The 16,888-nt window shown below is 34.9% G+C and overlaps 1 protein-coding gene across 4 annotated transcripts in view; it reads left to right on the top strand.

Moving 5' to 3' along the window:
- Rasal2 (RAS protein activator like 2) overlaps window positions 1–16,888 on the top strand; it is a 348,110-nt gene that overhangs the window by 289,473 nt on the left and 41,749 nt on the right. For all 4 annotated transcript variants that reach the window (XM_076832457.2, XM_076832459.2, XM_076832455.2 and 1 more), the window contains exons 6-8: window positions 11,983–12,136; window positions 14,454–14,552; window positions 15,127–15,681. In XM_076832457.2, coding sequence (XP_076688572.1) covers window positions 11,983–12,136; window positions 14,454–14,552; window positions 15,127–15,681 — 808 coding nt within the window. The remainder of the gene's footprint in view (window positions 1–11,982; window positions 12,137–14,453; window positions 14,553–15,126; window positions 15,682–16,888) is intronic.

Raw genomic sequence — 16,888 nt, 5'->3', positions numbered from 1 at the left:
TTCTCAGTAGAAATATTGAAAATCAGAAGTCAGTGGGAAAATATTTTTAAAATTCTGAGTAGAAATTATTTTGAACCCAGTATTCCATACCCAGGGCAGTTCTTTAATATCATACTAAGAAGTTTATATTTTAGCCTATAAGCAATAAGGAGCCTTTAAACATTTTTGAATAAGCAAATGACCTAATCAGAATTGTGCTATGACAATGGAATCTTACTTAGCATTAAAAGAAAATAAAATCGGGGTTGGGGATGTGGCTCAAGCAGCAGAACACTCGCCTGGCATGTGTGCGGCTCGGGTTTGATCCTCAGCACTACATACAAACAAAGATGTTGTGTCTGCTGAAAACTGAGAAATAAATATTAAAATTCTTTCTCTCTCTCTCTCTCTCTCTCTCTCTCTCTCTCTCTCAATAAAAAAGAAAAGAAAATCATTGCATTTGCAGGTAAATGGATTGAGTTGGAGAATATCATGCTAAGTGAAGTTAGCCAATCCCCAAAAAACAAAGGCCAAATGTTTTCTCTGATAAGTGGATGCTGATCCTTAAAGGGGGTGGGTCGGGGAACAATGGAGGAATGGAGGGAGGAACTTTGGATAGGGCAAAGGAGAAGGAGGGGAAGGGAGGGGGCATGGGGGTAGGAAAGACTGTGGAATGAGATGGACATCATTACCCTAAGTACATGTACCCTAAGTACATGAATGGTGTGACTCTACTTTGTGTACAACCAGAGACATGAAAAATTGTGCTCCATTTGTGTACTATAAACTGAAATGCATTCTGCTGTCAGGTATAACAAATTAGAACAAATAAATAAATTAGTTTTTAAAATATATTTTAAAAAAAGAATTGTGCTATGACTGGAATAACCCGGCACTATGGAATCAGTAATTTTAGGTCACTTAATTTGTAGAGACTAAATTTGGAAGATCAGTTAGCATAAAGCTATTGTAAGATAATGAAGGCTCTAAGGATAGTGGTAATGGGAATGAAAAGTACAGAGATAAAATCAATAGAATGTCACAAAGTCATCATTGTTTCAAAGCTTTCTAATCTGATAAAAGCCAGTAAAAGGATTTCCTAGAATTAATATTGGCACAGCATTTTTACATTAAAACCATGTCATGGGAGCTGGCAATGGTGGTGGGGTACATTGGGATGTGAAAAGACTATGATAGTTTTGCCTTTCATTCAAATGCACTTAAAACTAGGAAATGCTTAAAAACAGTGGTCATACTACATTGTCAGGCATTCCAGGACTCCAGGTGCCTCCTAGGTTGCCAACCTTTTTTTTTTTTTTTTTTTTTAAAGAAAGAGTGAGAGAGAGAGAGAGAGAATTTTTTTTAATATTTATTTTTTTTTAGTACTTGGCGGACACAACATCTTTGTTTGTACGTGGTGCTGAGGATCGAACCCGGGCCGCACGCATGCCGGGCGGGCGCGCTACCACTTGAGCCACATCCCCAGCCCTAGGTTGCCAACCTTGCTTTGAAAGTACTACTTAAATTCAGCAAAGAGTTGAGGTAAAGATAAACAGGTAGAATAGAATTTTCTCACCCGCTCCAAATGTCCCTCAAATAAAAACCTTCACAGGAATGACTTCAGTTATGAGGCTCACTAACAAAGCATGGTTTTAAAATAATTTACTTATTCTTTGTCAGGAGATACTTGAAAGTGTACTCAGCCTTTTGATTTTCTCCTTAATTTTTTCTCCTAATTTTTTAACTTTTTATTTTGAATTCTTACATTCACAGCAAGTTGTAAAAATAATACAAGAGTCCTACAGACCATTCCTTCAGCCAATAATGACATCATATAACTATAGTATGATATAAAAAACAGTAATTGACATTGGTACAGTATTATTAACTAGACTGCAGACTTTATTCAGTTTTTACCAGCATTGATTTGTTTGTGTGTATGTATAGTTCTATGCAGTTTAATCCTATGTAAAGATTTGTATTGCCACTACCACAATCAAGATAAAAAGCTGTTCTATTATTAATAAATAACTCCCTGTGTTACCCATTTACAGTCATAACCACCTCCATCCCTATGCCCTAGCAACCACTAATTTGTTTTCCATCTCCATTGTTTTATTGTATCAAGAGTATTATTAGAATCATATGGTATGTGACATTTTTGAGATTGGCTTTTTTTCCCCACTAAGTATATGTTCTTGAGATCCATCAAAATTGTTACATATAATCAGTACGTCCTTTCCATTTGTTCTCAGGTATGGATTCTATTGTATGGATATAGTAGAATTTAATTTTCATTCATCAAATGACATTTGGGTTATTGTGGTTTTTGATATTTCATATAAAACTTCTGTGAATAATGGTGTACAGGTTTTTGAGTCAGCATAAGTTTTCACTTCTCTTGCCCAAGAGTGTAATCACTCTGTTATTTAATGTTCAGGTTTATAAAAAAACAAAATATTAATCAAAACTGTAGGCTTATAGTTTTTATCCCAGCCAAGCCAGTTACAGGTAGTGTGCCTGCCTTTGGAGAGTAAAGTATGCTAGACAACTTACTTCTAATCCAGCTTACCAAACATGGTTTTAGGTGCTGTCCAGATTTGGGTGAGGGGAGACAGAAAGAAGAAGGAAAGAAAAGAATTATTAAGTTCTAGACTTCCATCATGTTCTCTGAGCCTGGCAGATGTTTAAGGCAGATTTTTCCTTTATGGGCTGCTTTGGGGATTCCTTCAGAAATTTCTCATCCCTAAGGAACTTTTCTCCTAGGGTTTTATTGACTTGAGCAGATGCAATTTTTCTCCAGACACTTGCTTGTGACTTCTTTCTAGGAAGGAGTTCTTGCTGCTCTCTACTCTACCCCTGCAGTCCTGTGGGGTAACAGGAAACACTTTCACATTCTTTGCCCTGACAACCTTTAGGAGTGCAGGCTAATCCAAAAACATCTACACTCCCTTGCTCTGCTACTAACACATTTCTCATCATCTAGGTTTCCAGATAAAATCAAACCCTATCTTCTCTGTATCCCCTACTCATATCCATTGTAGGGATGGGAGAGGATACAGTCTCCGAGCTCTCTCCAAAAATTCTCTCTCATAAAATGTTTTCTCCATTCTCCCGCCACTTTTTGAAGTCTTTATCTAAACAAGAAGATCAAGGTAGTGTAATTGGTTCTAAAACATTTCGCTTATAAATATTACAGTTTTGTTTAGTACTTCACTTCAAAGCAAAGTATTGCATCTGTTTTATCTGTGTATCTCCATTAAAACTTCGATTTCAATATCTCATTACATGTTTATAATATTTTTATAAATGTACAATCATTAGCATAACATACAACATGCAAAAATATGGCCCAGTCCTTTCCTAACCCAGCATTATCTCCTACCAAACATACCAGGTCTTTCATTTATAATTTCATATTATTTCATATTTTTCTCTTTTTAATCTTGCTATTCCTCTAACCCAGTTGTCATTCCTTATTCCTATACTTTGTTCTTTGTCAGGCTTCTAATTCCTACTCATGCAGCAATACCCAATACTCTTATGCTCCCTTACTTTTTTTCTGTGTTCTTCCCAAACATCATCGTAGACTAAATTTTTACCTCACTTACCTATCCATACCAATTATACATACCTTATTATTTGTTGAGAGCCACAGCCAATCGGAATGGCCCCTGGCATTTTGCCAGAATAATGGTTGAGATAATTAAGTTAAGCTGTGACTGGATGATGCTGGATTGAAACAGGCTGTGTATTAAATTGTATATAGACCCCTGCTGTCAGCCTGGGGGGTGGCGCCCGATACTTTGGAGTTCTTGTGGGGATTCCTGGGGAGTTCCCATTGGTTGGTGAAGTTCCGGTGGAGGGAGTTTCAGTTGGTGTGTGGGGTTCCTGGAAGGGCCGCATGGGTGGTGTCAGGGGGAGTTCAGAAATAAAGTTTGTTCCTGCTTGAGTGGCTCGTGATTTGTGCCCAGCCAGACTGTGGCAATTATTGAACTAAATGCTAATTTATCTTTTCATATTTCTGTTTACTGCTAAAGATTGGAAGTTCCTCAAGGGTATAAACTTTGTATCCCTGTCTCCTAGCACAATGCCAATTCTATTAAGGAAATGGTAAATATTAACCTGAAATAGAAAATGTCAAAACTGACTTGTAGGTAATAACAATAAAACAATCTTTTTCAACATGGTATATATACTTGGTTATAGTGACAACTCAGAAATTATTGAATTCCATACCTTAATTAATCAATATAATCTGACTATAAATTATAGAATTTCTCTTACCAGGTTACTGTCATGGGTCAATTAAGGATTCTTTATTTTATCATCTAAAATCCCATTGAAGTTTCTAATTGAATCATGCACTGTTGATAGGATTTTAAATGAATACCAATCTTTTATGGAAGATATTTTTCCTTTTTTCTTTTTCTTTTGTGATTATCACCGAAGTTTAAAAAAGTATCTTTGTACATCTATCTTTTTAAAATTTTTTTTAGTTGTAGATAGATACAATATTATTTTATTATTAGGTGGTACTGAGGATCAAACCCAGTGCCTCGCTCATGCTAGTCAAGCACTCTACCACTGAGCTACAGCCCCAGCCCTTAATATCAAAATTTTAAATGTATATGCCCTTTGATCTGGCAGTTTCACATTGGAAACTTCAAACTATGAACGCATACATGTGTGTGTGTGTGTGTGTGTGTGTGTGTGTGTGTGTATGCACACACATGTGCATAAAAATAAATGTACCTTAGGACTGGGATTGTGGCTCAGTGGTAGAGTGCTCGCCTGGCACATGTAGGGCACTGGGTTCGATGTTAGCACCACATAAATAAATAAATAAAATAATGGTATTGTGTCCATCTACAACTAAAAAATATTTTTAAAAAGATAGATGTACTAAGATACTTTTTAAAACTTTGGTGATAATCACAAAAGAAAAAGAAAAAAGAAAAAATTAGATTGTCTTCAGGGACTGGTTAAACTGCTAAAGGCCAATATAAAGGAATATCATGTGTTCATTAAAAAGAGACAAGTTCTGTCTATGTGTTCCAGTGTGGACAGAAGTCCAAAATCATGAACCAAAATCAATTTCTATGCATGTATGAGTTTGTCAGGATGAACCCAACTACTGTGTATAACCATAAAGCTCTAATAAAAAATTTATTTGAAGTATGGTAGAATCCCATTTGTGATAAATATAAATGTAAATGTACATATGTATAAATATACATGCATATGTATATATTTAAATACATATGAATATATTAATATATTCCTATAATAAACACATAATTTCTAAAATTTTGTATATGTATAAATAAGGCGAGAGAGGGCTGCCTATATAAAAAAAATTCTAGAAGATTTCATAGGAATTGGTAATGGCATTTTCTATAGGAGATCAAAAAGGGTACCCTTATTTGTTCTTTGCCATCTATCCTTCTGAACTCTTGAATTTTACCAAAAATGTTAACACTTTCTTGTTTTAAGGGAAAACATTAAAGCATGTTTTGTATTTTTTTTTTTTTAGTTTCCCTCTAGCTATTTCACTGTTGCCATTTTTTCAGACAGAATTGTTTTTGCTCCATTTTTTCACATTCCATCTGGTTTTTTGATTTTTTTTTTTTTTACTTTTGTTTCCAACCCAGTGCAATTTCATTTGTCATTATTTCCATTCCCTAAAAACTCCTCTTGTAAAAGTCTCCAATTCCCTCTCAATTCCTAAATCCAGGGGCTAGTATTAGTCTCTTAACACACTTGATTTTCTATAATAGTGGACAGTCTTCCACCTCTGAGACCTCTCATCTCTGGGTTTTTTATGATACTTGAAATACCTAGTTTTTCTCTTTCGTATTTCTCAGTCTCTGTCAGTTTTATAGATTTAAATGTTGATATTCCTCAGGCTATTTCCACATATCCTCTTTCACTATTCATATCTACTGCCGCAGCAACCTCAAACCCAAATTGTATAAAACTTGCTTTCATTTCTACTCTCAACTCAACCAGCATTGCCTCATATTTCCTATTCCCATGAAGGACATTACCATTTTTCTATCCTGTGGTTCAGGACAGAAATGACCAGTCATCTTTGAGTTTACAGTTCTCCCTGACACTGACAACGTTGCAGTCACCAAGGCCTAATTTCATCCTATATATCTCTTAATTTCATCTACTTCTTACCCATCTCTGCCTGTCTAGTTCATGATCTTTACTTAGATTACTACCATAATCTATGAACTAGTCTCTTAGTCTTTCTCTCCATTTTGTACCCCTTTCTTTCTCTTCTCCTTAGCCAAAGTAGTCTTGCTAAGATATACATCTGATCATATCATTCCCCTCCTACCACCCAAAACCTTCATATGTTCATCCCCTGGTCTTGTGATCAAACTGAAAAGCCCATTACTACAAGTCCTATCATGATCTCTCTCAGCTCACGTGATTTACCACTCTCCTACCAACCACCTGTCCCCACCACATCCATACTACACAAGGGCTGCACTCTGAATTTCTTTCAGTGTCTCAGCACACCAGGCTTTGCATACTTTTATTACAGGTCTTTTCACATGCTATCCATTCCATCTAGGTCTCTTGGCAGGACACTTGCATATTATGAAGTCCATCATTTGAAGGTCACAACTTCACTTAACTTTTTCCTCCAAGAAATCTAATCTGAACCTCCAATTTAAGATCCCCTAAATACTCACAGAGCCTCTTTGGCATTCTTTTTCATAAGTCTAATTTCATTGTACTACAAGGCATTGTTAACTCTCTAGACTATATATAAACCGTGTGAGCATCAGGACCCTGCCTTTCTTCTTATCTTGTGTGTTTCTTGCACCAACCTCTAGTAGAACGCCTATGTGCAGTACATAGCAAGTAGCTGTTGGATAAATAGATGGATCTATACAGAAATTCACTTATAAGCCTAATGAGAAACTAATGAGAAAGCAAATTATCCTGAGTTTAATAATGATTAAAATGTAAATGTCTTTAAACTTCTCTGGTTCTTTCCTCTTTTATTAACCTTTCACCCTAAACCTTAATCTTAAGGCAATAGTGAAGTTAAAACTCTAGCAATTAAATTCAATAAAAGAAAAAAGAATTACATCTTTTCACTCACTCTTTAATATGTTCATTGAGTTGGATTATGAGTGAAGTTTGATTTCATGTTTTTTTAAATTCAGTATAGTTGTGTCCAGTTTATATAATTGGTACTAGTAGATCTTAATCCATTTGCAACTTCAGAGCCAAAAAAAGCATATTATAATATAGTGCAGTTTCTATAAAGAATTTGTTCCCTAGTGTCGGTCATATTGGAGGGAAGTAGAATTTTCTACTCCCAGATCATGTTTTAATATTTATAACCCTTATCCTTACATTCACCTTCATTACATGTACATGGGATATCATTTTTTTCTGTGATGACAAATTTTCTTACCGTGCATTTGCTCACTTTAAGTGACAATTCAGGCTGACCAATATCTTTCTTTATCCTTAACAGCTGAGCTCATTAGACCATCCTGTCTGGAGGCTGAGAGCAGGGAGAGGAAGATCTGCAGCATAGACTGTGCTTCCATAAATAGCTTTTTATGTGGTGTATATTTTTAAGCTAAAACATAAAAATCAGCAAGTAACATGAGCAGCAGGGACACTATACTGGCTTTACCTGCAGTGCATAAACCATAAATCAAAATCCTCAGGGAAGACACATTTTTTAGTACACAATAGAACTCTTGTGAATGAGCCCTACTTCCTCTACCCCGCCCCCAACCCCAGTCCAGGGAGGGAAATTTTTACAATGTTTACTTTTGCAAAATACCTGATTGGAAAAAATGAAATCTGGAGAGCAGGTATAATTACATTTTTCCCAAATAAGATCTCAGTACAATTTTTTAAAACCTTATTGGACTACATATAAATTTATTGATACTGAATATTTTTCATTACTATCTGGGAAATTTTCAAACAAAATGAGTGCCTTAGGAATACAAACTGGTTAAAACATAGGTATGTTGCTGCATCTACCTTGCTATCTAAACTGTCCCTTCTGGAATTCAGTGAAGCCATCTGGAATCATAACTGCCAAGCCAAGCAGAAACTCACCGGCACTGAGTCCAGGATTTTGTGTGGCAATAAGCATTTTTAATTAAAAGTTTCCCAGTTCCTAAATTTGGAACTGATTCTGTAAACATGTGGCAGATTGAGCAAGCACGTCCAAGCATCATTGGAGCTAGGGTGGTGGGGAATGTGGCTTTTTAAAAAATTGAATGGGTAAGCTGAGAAAAATCCAGCTGTGTTTTATTTCAAATTGCACTAATCAGAGTTCTTTTACTCCTTTTTCTTTTCCTTCATTAGTGTATCTACTGTTGGATGTATTGGTTCCCCAGCCTTCACTTTTAGCTTTTAAGACTGATTTCAGATAGGGATGAGGGTTAAAGCAACATAGTAGTAACAGAAAGCCTCTTTTGCCCTGTAGTTTATCTCTTAAATAGGTCAGAAGTAGCAGGTAATCTTCAACAGCAAAGCAATTAGATATTTAACCCTCATTTTCATGGTGCTGATGACATTAAAACAGAAATGTAAGTGGTGTTCCTTAGTTAGAAGTAAAATTGCCCCCTTGGAAGCAATTTTCCAGTTAAATCAAGAAATAGTCATATTGGAACCCTGAATTATTCTTATATGGTATTTAGGCTGATGGTGCAGGGGTTAGGGGAATCGGTCAGAAAAAGAAACCTGGCCAGGGATCGAGGGACTTACAACATCTACTTTTGAGGCTGGATTAGGTTTCTTAATGAAACCTAATGTCAGAATGGACTGGAAAAAAAAAATAGTTTTAAACTCATCATTCTCCCATTAAATTCTACTTTCCATTGGAGGAGTAAACTGTGGTGCCACATGGCTGCTCTAACTCTGTAGATAGTAGATTGAAGAAAAATCAGTTCATATGAAGATACAAGAAAAAGTAAAGACTTGGGGTTACCAATGCTTTTATATCAAAATATTTGCACAGAAAATGCTTCCCACCACCACCCTGAGCCATTCCCAGGCTACTCGATTTTCCTGTTTACTGTAATCTTGCTTCACTGGGAATTACTTCTGTCTTCACAGAGACACTGTCTTCCTAATTCAGGAAGGGCTTGCTTATTTATTCAATAGCAATGTTGAACATGTGAGTAATTTGGCTTTTGATTTATGTGGGTATATATGCACATACTGAACAATGGGAGATTCTGAACTATGTATTAATAATTGAAATTTCAGTAATTAGGAAGAGTTGAGTTATAATTCCAGACAGTTCACTATAATATGTTTATGGCTGCTATTGGAAGTTAGATTGCATTGGAAACACAATGAAAAAATAATTTTATCCACCTTCCTCTGAAAGAACACATGTGTAACCCAGATAAATTCATGGGTAAGCACTAGAAACAATAAGCTAGAGGAAACAGAAGTGTGAGAAAAAGATTTTACTTGCAATATAGAATGTAGAAATACTTACTAGTGAGAGAGTAAGAATCATATATGAAGCAAGCTAAAGCTAATTAGATTTGTTCCTAATCAGATTTTTAACATATGAGATTCTCCTCTACCCCCAGAGTTGCCTCAGTTTCTGCTCTACCAGCTTTGACTGAAAACTGTTAATGGAAATGGGTAGGGGCTTCAACATTCCTTCCTTTCTGTTTTAAAATAGTCACCTTTGCCAAGTTTGCAGAGCATGCTCTCTGTGTCCTTCAAGCCGAAGCTTCTTCCTGCTGCCTTCCAGCTCTAATCTCCTTATAGGTGTAGCACCATGGCAACAGGCCCAGCCTTGAGCCCAGGTACCTTGTTTGTGTTACCCAAGGGGCTAGATGCAGCCTGAAGGAAGAGAGGAAGGCATACTACTTGTCCTGCAGCGTTTGGATGAAGATGACTTCTTGTTCAGTGTTTGCCTTTCTGTTCTGCTTCTGTTGAAGACTTGAATAACACCTGGATAGCATGTATCCAAAGATGGTATCAGTAACCAAAGTCAGCAGGGAAACCATCTTCTATTGGTTTCTGTCTTCTAAACAGAGAATCGTTTTCTGAGATGTAGTTCAGAAAGTGACTTGCTATACTGGACATGTGGCATCGCTATGATTTGGGGTTGCACCACCAGGTGGCTGTACAATTGTTTCATGTAGGTAGACATTTTATTTTGTTTGAAATAACTTTGTGTTTTAGAAAACTTTTCCTGGAGAATTTAAAAAGTAAAGGTTAGCTTTTGGGCATGTCTCCTCCTGTTTACAATATAACTTAATCTTTCCTGGTAAAATGCTCACCCCTAGAACATGAGAGGCTTTTCCCTCCAGGAACTCTTTCTGAGAAAGATGGATTGAAATTGTTTTATATTTGTTTAAGAAAGATGTTAGTAGTGTCCCATTGCCCCACCCTGGCTTCGTGTAGCATATAGGGAAAGGTTATATGATATAATTAAAGCAAAAAAAATTTAGCATTTACTTATTTATAATTGATGTGCTATATTTGCAGAACATTACTACAAACATGTCAATGTCTTACTCAGAAGCACAAAGAAAAATAAATGTGAAACTATTACAGTATTATATTTTTACATAATTATGGCATTAGTACCTTTTATGCTTACCTTGCCTTCTTAGTAGATATATAATGTGGACTTCTTTACTTTAAAAATTGCTGAATATCAGAACCCACATTTTTTTTCAGCCTAATCTTTAAATGGCAGTTGATTTTGTTGGGGAGAAAAGAATGAACTAATAAAGTCCTGGTAGTTTTAGGTGTCTCTTATTTCATAGAGTTTGAAACAAATAGAAATGAAGAAAGAACAGTCTTTAATGCTAGTTTCTTGAATCGTATAATTTTGTAGTTTAACTAAATAGAGTCTAGCATTAGTGTTTCAGTTCCATTTAATGTTACCCTTTAATGCTAGTTTCTTGAATCGTATAACTTTGTAGTTTAACTAAGTAGAGTCTAGCATTAGTGTTTCAGTTCCATTTAATGTTACCCTGCTTATTTTAAGAAATGAATGAAGTAGTTTATTTAGTGTACTTTACAAAAACAAATGTCTTTACGCAGGCATTTCTTTTTATTCTTATTACTTAGTACTTCTACTTGAAATACATGTATTTAATTCTGGGTGTTTCAGTCAATAAATACTATAATTATTGAGTAAAACTGCATAACCATTCAGTTCTGGATTCAGGAGTATTGTACTTCATATTGTTTCACTCCTTTAATTATTTCAAGAGAAAAGTCTGTAATACCAACTCCTTTAGTGACAAGAAGCATGATTCCCACATTCTTTTTTAAAACAACTAGGAAATAAAATCAGTCAGAACATATGAACAATGTCAACAAAGATCTGTTCTTTTATATGAAAGAGTTTGGCCATATTTTTTCATGGTGAGAACCTTTTTCAAGGCATTTTATGTGTTATTCACATTTATACTGTGAAGCATGGATAGAAGTAAAACCTTGCCAGAAGAGAATTCCACATTGAGGTGGAAATCAGGATATCTCCCTTTGAGGGAGTCCTATGCTAAAAAGTTTGGCACTCTGTGTGTGTGTGTGTGTGTGTGTGTGTGTGTGTGTGTGTATTTATTCTGTCAGAGTAAAAAGAAACAAAATGAGGGTTCAACCACTATTTTGTCAGTGCTTTAAGAGGAGATATAACCTGAATAGCATAGATTTCTGCATCTTCCAATATAAGAATGAGGTTAAAAAATAATGTTTGTGGAGGAGCTTTGAGCTCCTTTGAGACTAGTAAAATTATTGTGTTTTTGTGCTTTGTTGAAAAAAAAAAAAGTATGTCCGTGTTCACATGGTTATATGGTTATGTGTGCCACATGAATATGATTACTACTATTACTATAGAATTTTAATTTTTTCCTCCTTTACTTTTGTCCTTACATACTTGTTCATTTATCATAAGCCTTCATTGCACTAGACCCTCATTTCCTTGTTGGCCAAGGTAACACTACCTGAAATATATTCTACATTTAGGGCTCGTGGGCTGCCTAAACTGAAAGAGTCACGTTCTCATGAATCCTTGCTGAGCCCCTGCAGCGCAGTAGAATGTCTGGATCTTGGTCGAGGGGAGCCCGTAGCAGTAAAACCACTTCATAGCAGCATCCTTGGGCAAGACTTCTGCTTTGAGGTAAAAAACAAAAAATGAAGAGTAAGATCTTCTATCCAGTAACTTTATGATTTCATTACTGTCATGTTCTGATTTGATGATTTTAACTGGTTTTCTGTTGCTAAAAATTAACTAATTGTAAAGGAAAATTGGTAATTTATTAAACAAATTATATTTATAATTAAAGTTCTTAATGCTAGCATTTCATTCCTTTGGCCGTTGCCTGCATTTTAAAAAGTTGGGGGTTGAGGGTTTATCTCAATGGTAGAGCACTAGATTAGCACCAAAAAAGAAAAGGGGAGGGGGTGCTTAGTACATCTCAGCAGAGGTTACAGAACTGACAATAGCTTACTAAAATGTTAATTTTTTAGTATTGATAAGGATGATACCTACTATGTTGTTATTTTTCTCCTGAAACCCTAAAGTCCCAATTTTAATGTTTTTGGGGGGGAATTTGACTCAATATTTTTTTTAGTTACAATATAAGCAGTTTTAGATCAAGGCCGATGTCTTTATTCTATAATCCCCTGCACCTAGCTTGATCCCTAGCACATTATAGGTGCCTAATTTTTTGAATGAACAAATTGCCCTTCATCAGAAAATCAGACTATCACATTTTATAAAGTAATTTCTCCTTCCCCAGCTAAATTTAAACAGTTGACTATTTGCATGTTAAATGTGAATATTGTGTGTGTGTATGTGTGTGTGTGTGTGTGTGAAAGAGAGAGAGAGAGAGAGAGAGAGAGAGAGAGAGAGAGAGATTGTGTAAGTAATTATTAGGGTTAGAATTTAATTGAGTCCTATGCTAGATATTGTAGAAAGTGAAAGATATTTGGTTCCAGTCCTTATGAACCAACACTGCCCAAAAGAAATATAATGTAAGCTACATATATAATTTTAAATTTTATTTAGTCCAAATATTCTTATATCAGCATGTAATATAAAGTTATCAATGAGATATTTTTATATTCTACTTTTAATACTACATCTTCAAAATCAGAAGTTTTTATAATTACAGCACAGCTTAATTTGGATCAGCCACATTTTAGGTACTCAGACACATCATGCAAGTACCTGCCATATCAGAACATATAATCTAATTTGATTTACATGATTATGACCTGAGATTGAGTTAATGTGTGAGAAAACTTCAGCAATTTGGGAAGGTCATTTATTAATGTTCTTTTTATTTATTTTTTTTAATTAATTTTTATTGTTGGTTGTTCAAAACATTACATAGTTCTTGATATATCATATTTCACACTTTGATTCAAGTGGGATATGAACTCCCATTTTTACCCCGTATACAGATTGCAGAATCACATCAGTTGCACATCCATTGATTTACATATTGCCATACTAGTGTCTGTTGTATTCTGCTGCCTTTCCTATCCTCTACTTAATGTTCTTTTTAATAAAAATCATTGAAATTTTCCTTATTTATGGAACTCAATTTAACAGACTGTATACTAAGCCCAGTGTTGGGTGGTAGGCAAATAGATAGGATATTTCTTCTTTTTTTTTTTTTTTTTCAATTTATTTTTAGTTGTCAATGGACCTTTATCTTTATTTATTTATTTGTATGTGGTGCTTAGAATCAAACCCAGTACCTCACACATGCTAGGCAAGCACTTTACCACTGAGTCACAACCCCAGCCCTTTTTCTTTTAATATTTATTTTTTAGTTATAGGTAGACACAATATTTTATATTTATGTGGTGCTGAGGATCAAACCCAGTGCCTCACGCATGTGAGGTGAGCATTCTACCTCTGAGCCACAACTCCAGCCCAGGATGTTTCATTTTTAAAGGATAGTTATGGTAGTGGTCAGGTTAACCTAATAAATGACTGGAAATCAACTAGCTGGTTGAATTATGGAAGAGCAAGGGATTCCAAAGACAGTAATACAATATTATTCACTCTCTTTAATTTCATTTAGTAGCAATCTATAATATTATAGCAAAGGCAGATTTGAGAAAGCTGATAAACTGTTTTGTGAAACTCTCTTCCTTTTATTAACTTATTTAACATAATTGAGACTACTCATTTGCAGATAATTTAAGATGTGGCCTAAAAGATTTTTATTTTGAATTTTCTGAACCTAGGTCAGCTGAATTCTAAATAGCCTTTGTTTCCATACCTGGAAATAGGTGTGGATGCTACCTCGAGAACAAGTCAAAAGGCAGGTATAGATTTAGACATAATGAACTTCCACTAGCAAAGATCATTAGTTTCATGCAGTATTTTAGGTTCAGATGTATCCCTAACTCTTAAATGATATAACTAGGAAAAAAAGAGTCTTACTTTCTTTGTCTTATTTCTAATCTTTATGTTGAAGGTCACCTACTTAAGTGGAAGTAAATGCTTCAGTTGTAACTCTGCTTCAGAGAGAGATAAGTGGATGGAAAACCTTCGAAGGACAGTTCAGCCAAATAAGGTAATAGTGACTGTGAGTGTCTAAAAAACCCACTTTGTAAGCATTAAATTGATAGAAGATAGCTGTAGTGAAAACATCTTAATTTTTATAAAGCTTAACAGTTTTTAAGTGTATGTGCATGTTATGATAGATGTTCACTCCTACTAAAAATAATTTTACTGCAGATATTATTGTTATGATTTTACCAGTGTAGATAAGAACACTCAGAAAAGTTAAGTGACCTGCCCAAGTCAGAAGCAAGTATATAATAAAAGTGGAATTAGAACACAAGTTTGTTAACTACGTATCTCTTTTGTATTTATAGAAACAAGTTCAGTTGCTACTAGCTTGGCTAAATGAGAATTTACTATTACAAGATAATTTTTTCATCACAAGTTAAATAGAATATATGTGGTTCCCTAAGATTCTAAGACATTCTTGTTTGAGCTAGCTATTATCTTAAAGTAATAAGATAGCAAATAATTTCATTATTTGTTGTCTACTCTTAATAGAGTATATGATCGGCATCACTTTAAGAGGAAAATGTTCTTTTGAGATATCAGCTCACAAATTCAATTTTGTTGCCTCTTTGTAGGACAACTGCAGAAGAGCTGAAAATGTTCTCCGTTTATGGATCATTGAAGCCAAGGATCTTGCCCCTAAAAAGAAATATTTCTGTGAACTGTGCCTTGATGATACCCTCTTTGCTCGTACAACCAGCAAGACCAAAGCAGACAATATTTTCTGGGGAGAACACTTTGAATTCTACAGCCTTCCACCTCTTCATAGCATCACAGTTCACATTTATAAGGATGTAGAAAAAAAGAAAAAAAAGGACAAGAATAATTATGTAGGGCTAGTCAACATCCCCACTGCCAGCGTGACTGGTCGCCAATTTGTAGAAAAGTGGTATCCAGTGAGTACACCTACACCCAACAAAGGAAAGACTGGGGGACCTTCTATTCGGATTAAGTCACGTTTCCAAACTATCACCATTCTGCCTATGGAGCAATACAAAGAATTTGCAGAATTTGTCACCAGCAACTATACCATGCTGTGTTCTGTCCTAGAGCCAGTAATTAGTGTGAGAAATAAAGAGGAGTTGGCTTGTGCCTTAGTGCACATTCTTCAAAGTACTGGCAGAGCCAAGGTAAGTGGAAAAGGGAAATTGCATTACCTGTACCCGAAAGCTTTTCTCTAACCTCTACAAAGAGATGAAGATATGGATGCTGAGGAGATCCAAATTAGAGAAATGTGCATTGTTATTGGTCACAAAAGAAAAGGAGAAATAAGAGTTAAGAAAGAACCTGTTAGCAGTTCTTAGATGCAGAAAATATAGGATTTATAAAACTTAAAATATAAAATGGAGGAACAAATAAATATTCAAAAGTCCATTTTCATGAAAGACAGATACCATAACCAGCTCTTTATTATCTGGTAAAATAAATGGTATGATTGACATGATAATCCTACAGTGTGTTCAGATTCCTTATCTTTAGTTCTAAAGTGTCATACAGTGGTTTTCTTCCCCACTATATTTTAAGATTAACGGATGTCTATAGCCCTTAAGCACAAAAGGAGGTATTCAAGAAGCATGCTGGGTGTTAGCAAAAGTACTCATGGGATTAAAATCTTCATTTGGGATAAAAATACCAAGGGATGTTATACAGTTGGTGGCTGTTTCATAATAGCCTTATCTCATTTTATCCCATACAAAAGTAAAACTCAAAAAAAAAAGAAAGAAAGAAATATGCTAATTACAAGAACAACAACCAGTTAATGGTGTCTTTGACTTATCAGGCACATTTATGTTCTGCGACCTTTAAATCTTAATTGGGCTGAGTCTCCAAGGTATTATAAGCAAACTGGTCATGGTAAGATTTTATTTTAAATCCATAGATGTTCACTCCTACAGTGATTTGTTTAGAACCAAACAGTAAAATAAAGTGCTATTAAAATTTCTTGATATAAGTCAGAATGTATCAATATGTTAGATATTTAGTTTCTTAACTGATTATCTTCTTGCTGATTATAATTTTTATGGTTAAATTTACTGATTCAAAATATTGAGCTTTCTGTTGTTAAAAAAAGTTTAAGAGTTGGGGTGAGGTGTCATTAAAATTTTGAGTCTGAAATTTTATGGATCTATTCTTTCTACTTCTTAGTTGCTGAAGGTTCAAGATGTATATGAGATTTTTTTAAACAAATAATATACAATTTATATACAATAAATGACACCCATTTTAAGTGCAGAAGTTCCGTGAGTTTTGACAGATTATGTACCTATTGAAACTACCACCTACTCAAGACACAGAATGTTGCCATCATCATTAAAAGTTCATTTTGCCCCTTACCAT

The sequence above is a fragment of the Callospermophilus lateralis genome, chromosome 13 (assembly GCF_048772815.1).
Source record: "Callospermophilus lateralis isolate mCalLat2 chromosome 13, mCalLat2.hap1, whole genome shotgun sequence".
In the NCBI taxonomy this organism is placed as follows: Eukaryota; Metazoa; Chordata; class Mammalia; order Rodentia; family Sciuridae; genus Callospermophilus; species Callospermophilus lateralis.
The sequence above is the reverse complement of the archived record's forward strand: the minus strand, read 5'-3'. Positions and strand labels throughout refer to the sequence as shown.